This window comes from Mirounga leonina, unplaced genomic scaffold (assembly GCF_011800145.1).
Source record: "Mirounga leonina isolate KUSES-001 unplaced genomic scaffold, KU_Mleo_1.0 Mir_173, whole genome shotgun sequence".
NCBI classification, from domain to species: Eukaryota; Metazoa; Chordata; class Mammalia; order Carnivora; family Phocidae; genus Mirounga; species Mirounga leonina.
The window spans coordinates 90,168,301-90,174,300 of NW_023270447.1; the positions used below are offsets into that span (position 1 = coordinate 90,168,301).

Genomic DNA, 6,000 nt, shown 5'->3' on the forward strand with positions numbered 1-6,000 from the left:
GAACAAAGGCTCTGCTCATAGGGGCTGCAGGTAAGAGGGCCAGCAGGGGGTGTGAGGATGACAACGGGACAGGACAGTGGGATTGAGGATGGTCTGGGAGGCCTTTACTCTATCCGGTGCTCGGGAAAGTCTCCCCGAGGACCAAGATGTGATAGACGGGAGGGAGCCAGCCCTGAGAAAACCTGGGGGACCAGAACGTGCAAGGGCCCTGGGAGGGAATGAGCTTGGCGCCTTCCAGGTCCAGAAGGAAGGAGCCTCCTGAGTGAGAGTAAGGGGGTCTAAGCTGAAATCTGAGCAGGCGAGGGCCATGCGGACCTCGAGGGGATTTGGGGTGCATTCCTGGTGCCCTGGGGGGCAGGGAGGAACAGAACGCCTCCAGCCAGCCCGTGGCCGAAGCTGCTGCCGCCTCTGAGGCCACATCTCTGGGACCCCCCTCATCGCTACCCCCCAGTGGGTGTGGGAAGGGGAGCTTCTGCAGGCACTGTGCGGATTTAAAAATTTGATGCATTTTTTTTAAACCACAAGAGTTGAGGAAAGTGAAGAAGCCATGGAGGAAGTTAACAGGAAAGCTCTTCTCCCAGCTGCGAGCCCAGTTCAGCTGATAAGATGCCCAGGCCTAGGGCACAGCTGTCCCGGTGCTCCATCGAGCGGGGGCTTATCTGGAGGCATTATCTTTTTTACATTAATATTTAAGACGGAGTTTAACGGACTGCAGCCCTGCTGCTGGCGGGGACGGTGGCTGTGAAGAGGCATTTATCTGGGATCTTTAATAACTGGGGGCTTTAGTTGCAGAGGCCCCCGTTTTCCGATAACCACAAACCCCCTGGAGGCAGCAAGATGAAATCCGCCAGATAAAGAAGGAGGCACGTGGGTGTGACAACCTTTGGCCCATCAAATTCGAAAGGCGCCGTGGTTTTTTGTTCCTCTCTGATCCTTGGGAAGTGGGTTTTCCCTGGGTACTTAGCCCCCTGGCTAGTTCCCCACGTTTCAGATGCGGCCCAGATTTTCCTTGGGGTGTCAGGCAAATAAGACATTTGTTCCCGTCTCCCCCACCCCATGTTAGCTTCCTGGGGCTCCCCAAACGGAGCACCACAAACTGGAGGGGGGGCACTTCAAAGATCAGAAGTTGATCCTCTCCCAGTTCTGGAGGCCAGAAGTCTGAGATCCAGGTGTGGGCAGGGACGTCTCCCTCCGGAGGCTCCAGGGGATGACCCCCCTGCCTCTTCCAGCTCCTGGTGGCTGCAGGTGTTTCCAACCTCGTGGCCACATCCATTCTCTGCCTCCCCCGACACGTGGCCTCTTCCCTGTATGTTGTCATATGGCCTTCTTATAAGGGCGCCAGTCATCGGAGTTAGGGCCCACCCTACTCCAGGAGGGCCTCATCTTAACTGATTCCAAACGCAATGACCCTATTTCCAAACAAGGCCACATTCTGGGGTTCAGCGTGGACACGATTCACCCCAGTGCACCTGCCATCATGAACTGTATCCACCACGGAGGGCTGCGGTCTTCCCAGGGGAAGAGGATGAGCTCCAGCGGCTCCGCTTCATCCTGTTGCCCTCCACCTTCCTTGCTCCGGCCCAGCCACACCGGCCAGATGTACCCCTGTCTCCTTGGCCTGGAAGGTTCTACCCCGCATCGTCAAATGTCCCCTATCCAGATGGTTCGGGTCTCAGCTGTGCCTGGCCTGTCTTACTCCCTTAGGTGGTTACTTGCTTTTTCTCTGCTTCCCTGAACGAGAATGTGCCGTCCATGAGGGTGGGGACCCTGTCCATCTTGTCTGCGTGGCATCTGGAGCCAACAGACCCCCCTTTCTAAAAAGATTTAATTTATTTGAGAGAGAGAGAGAGTCCACATGTGAGACTGAGCAAGTGGAGGGGGGGCAGAGGGAGTGGCAGACTCCCTGTTGAGTAGGGAGACCAACAAGGGACTTGATCCCAGGACCCTGGGGATCACGACGGAGCTAAAGGCAGACGCTCAACCGTCTGAGCCACCCAGGCGACCTTGAGACAACAGACCCTTAATAAACATCTGCTGAATTAATGACAAGTATCAATGACCAGTGCCCCCCCCCCCCCCCCAGTCTCATCTCCCTCTTGAGAAATTTCCATTAGAATTAGGAGCTGTTGGGGCCAAACTAGCTGATACTTTGTCCCTTGCTTACAGCTGGATTTAGAATACAAAACCTTAAGAATTCTGCCATCTAATGGACTCACAGCAGAAGTGCTTTGTTTCTTTAAATGGCAACCACTGGTTCAAACAATGGTCCAGACACACTGTCCATGGGAGCAAATGTTAAAGCAATAGGGCTGGTCTCTGCGCTCCCCTCCAGAGAGCAGCCAGACAGACCCCAGGGCCTGTGTTAGATGGAAACCAGATCACATACGGGACACCCAATTAAATCCGAACTCCAGACAAACAATGTTTTAGTATAAGTATGACCCAAATATCGTGTGGGATATACTTATACTTAAAAAAAAAGTTCATTTGAAATTAAAATTTAACAAAGGAACAAAAGCATGCAATTTATAAATGCAAAAGCCGGCTCTGGGGCTCTCTGGCCACTCTCTGAGGCTCTCATTGGAGAAAGTGGGCCGACCGGAGTGCTGCCCCAGATGCTGATTTCAAAGACGAGCCAGCTGAACAGAATGTCCCTCTGAAGTTCCAAGGAGAGTGAGCCCTACATGCCTATCACCTGGAGAGCACAGGGGACGCCGAATCCACAGCTACCGACGCAAGCTCAGGGGAGGCAGCTACCTCAGAGGCCGCCTGTGGAAAACCTGCCCCGCGTGAGGACGGACGGTCCAGCTTAGGGTCCCACAAGAGGGGAGCACAACTTTGCCCCCAGGACGCAGCCCGGGTTTCTGGTGCCAGGACGAACTTACTGCTAGAGGTGACGAGCAGAGAGGCATTTTTGTTAATTCGTGTCTAGCCAGCCCCTAATCATTCATTTGCCCCAGGGATGGTGCAAGAAGGCAAATGAAAACCCCGCGCTTAACCCCCAGTGCTGCAGTGTTTTCAAGAAGGCACGTTCTTCTCCCACGGAGCCCAAGTCCAAGTGGTCACAGTGCTTATCTGGGAGGGCAGGACTATCCTGTGGAGAGCAGACTTTGGTTTTCTTTCATACGTTTCTACGTGGCTGGGCTTTTTTAAAAACACGAACCAATCACCCCAGTGTCCGCTCACGGCCCTCTCCGCGCTCCTGGGCGGCAGCTCTCCGGCAGCCCCTGCCGTGTCCGGAGCGCTTCCCGCCCGGCCCCAGCCCGGCCCTTACCGGTACTTCATGCCCGTGTGCCGGGCGGTGCAGCCGTCCAGGGAGAGGCCGTGCATGCGGAGGAAGCTCTCCATGTTCCTGGCCTGCGCGGCCGCCCGCACCTCCCACAGCCGCTGCAGCTCTGGCCTGTCGGTCTGGCGGACGGGGTGCAGGGCCCAGTCCGAGTGACACCTGCTGTTCACGCTCCTCAGGCTCTCGCTGTACGTCATGGACAACATGGTCCCGCCCGGCCTGGGAGCTGCCGCTGTCCAGACGGGAAACGCCGGGTGGCCTTGAGTTAGAGACGGTGCCGCTGCCTCCCCCCCGGTGCCCGGCTGGGTGCTGTGCCCGGGGCAGGGGTGCTGCAGACACACGTCCTCCAACCGCAGCGGCCACAACGGGTCTCGGCGCCCGTGGCCGGGCCGCTGGACGAAAACTGCTCCTGGCACCAGACTCTCCGTCCTCGAAGCTGCCCGGCTGGGAATCTGGCTAAGCCACGTCCTCTGCCCTCACAGCCCCGAGACAAGCGCAGGCCAAGCTGCATTCCAGCGCGAGAGCGCAAAGGGGTTCCAAATGAAAACAGGGGCAGGAGAGCATGCAGAGAGCCCGGCCCCCCACCGCCAAAGCCACCGCGTCACAGTGCTCCCTGGCGGTGTGCCCAAGGTCGAACCAGGCACGGGGCTGTCTCCCGGAAGGAGTGTGCGCCCGCCTGTCACGGAAGCAAACTCTAGGGTGGTGATGCGGGAGGAGGCCGCCCGAGGAAGGCATACAAAGGGGGACGCGATCCACACACATGTTCTCTGCCTGTAGCAAGTGCCACGGCCCTGGCAGATTCTTTGGGCACCATCCTCCATGATAACTGAGTATGTCACAATCCACACATTTTGCCCCAGACCGAATGGGATGCATGTAAGGACGGGGGCGGGGGGAGTGACAAGAGAGGGACAGAGGTTTGGTACAGACGGGGAGATGGCAAAGCTGACATGTGAGGAGCTGCTGCTAAATTGTCCTCCTGAGCGAGGACTACCCTCTCGGAAACCAGAAACAGCACAGATGTCCATCAGCGGGGAAACTGGTTGCGGAAATGAGAGTCCATCCCTGGAATGGAGATCTGTGCAGCCTTCAGGGAGGCTTCTCTGCATGGGCTGAGATGTGATGAGTCCTAAGAGACAGTAGTAAAGAAAAGACCACACGGCAAGAGGAAGAAGCGTGCGCACAGAATGCTACCACCTGTGTTAACGTGAGTGAGTGAACCACGGAGGGCGCTGTGGCCGCGTAGCCACATCCTGCAGTACCTTTGGGCAGCAAGGACATGGTCGCGGGGCCAGGGGTGCCCTACAACTCGGGGACGCCCCCCTGCACGTGACCACAGCCTTCCGCCCTGGCTCGGATGCCTGCAGGGCGGCCCCAGCATCATCACCGAGGACAGAAGTTGGGATGGGAGTTGCTATTTCAGCAGCAGAGCAGGATCCTGGAGGCAGCTGGACGAACCAGCACGGTCCCCACCTCAGCCCCAAGGGCAGCAAGTTCCATCATCCCTGGGAGGGGCCGGGAAAGCTGTCCCGGGAGGTGAGGCCGCTGCAGAGGCCTCGGCTCTGTCCCTGAGGGCAGAGGTGGTGCCCTGGGCTAGCCCCCTCCTTGGGTGAGCTCTCCCCCACCCCCCACCCTGACTTCCTAGCTCCCTTTCCTGCTGTAATTTTCCTCTACAGCCATATCCTCACCTGACCTGCTAGAGTTTTCTCTAATCGTCTTGTTTGTTGCATCTGATCCCCTGAAGGCAGGTCCAGGAGGGCGAGGACCTTTCTGTCTGCTTTTACCACTGAGGCTCAGTGCCCACCGCAGAGACCGGCCTTCCCTGGCAGGGTCAACAGCACCTCCCTGACTCAGGCCTGAGGCTCTAAGCAGCGTGCCTTCTCCTGAGGGGGCGGGGTGGGCGCCTCTGGGGCCAGGACTCCCCTTCACCGTGGCTCAGATCCACAGGGAGGGGGCCTGCAGGGCCCAGGACATCTGGTGTCCCCCAAGGGTTTAGACTAAGGTCTCTGATGGATGCTAAAGAAGGTAGAGATGTCCCTGGCATGAAAATTCCCATGTCCAGGAGAGTCATTCTGGAGGCAGTGGAGGGGCCCAGGGCTCCAGGATGGGGGGCTGTCTTAGGAAATGGGGCCATGGAAGCCCACACACAGCAGCACAGCTCCCTCCCTCCCTGCCTGCTGCCCCCCCCAAGCATACCCAGGGGCGGGGCAGTGTGGGGCAGCTGCTTTAGACATGGCCGTGTGGCCGGCTGCCCGTCCTGCGTGGGGCAAAGGCGGGCCAATTCTGGTGTCCCCGGGGGTCCCCGTTCAGAGAAGAGCAGCCTGGCAGGCTGGGGCTCCGGCGGTTCTTCCCGAAAAGCAGGACCCACTTCAGACGCACACCTTCCCAGCCAGGCCCAGCCAGGCCGAGATCAATAACCATTAGCTTTCAAGACATTACCCACAAAAAGCAACCTGGTCTGGTTTGGCTCTGGAAGTCCAGCCAAGGTCCTGGGGCTGGGACGGCGGTGTGGCTAAGCACCTAGGTCCTGGACAGGGGCAGCCCTGTCTGTCACCTACTCAGGGGAACCCATGCAGGCCCCCTGACGGCTCTAAGGCTCAGTCTCTATGTCTGAGAAGTGGGATGAGCAGAGGCTGACTGCACAAGCTGTGCAGACAAGCCTCGGCAGGGGCTGGTGGTGCAGCTGGGAGCAGGCCTCGTGAACTGGGCGGGGG

General features: G+C 58.4%; 1 protein-coding gene across 7 annotated transcripts in view; it reads right to left on the reverse strand.

Annotated features, from left to right (window-relative positions):
* Positions 1-6,000, reverse strand: part of KCNAB2 (potassium voltage-gated channel subfamily A regulatory beta subunit 2) — an 81,913-nt gene that overhangs the window by 37,664 nt on the left and 38,249 nt on the right. Inside the window, exon 1 of one of the 7 annotated variants that reach the window (XM_035019929.1) lies at positions 3,275-3,723. The exons of the other annotated variants lie outside the window; for them this stretch is intronic. Coding sequence (XP_034875820.1) covers positions 3,275-3,492 — 218 coding nt within the window. The 5' untranslated portion in view covers positions 3,493-3,723. Of the gene's footprint in view, positions 1-3,274; positions 3,724-6,000 lie in introns of those variants that run through there. 7 annotated transcript variants of the gene reach the window in all.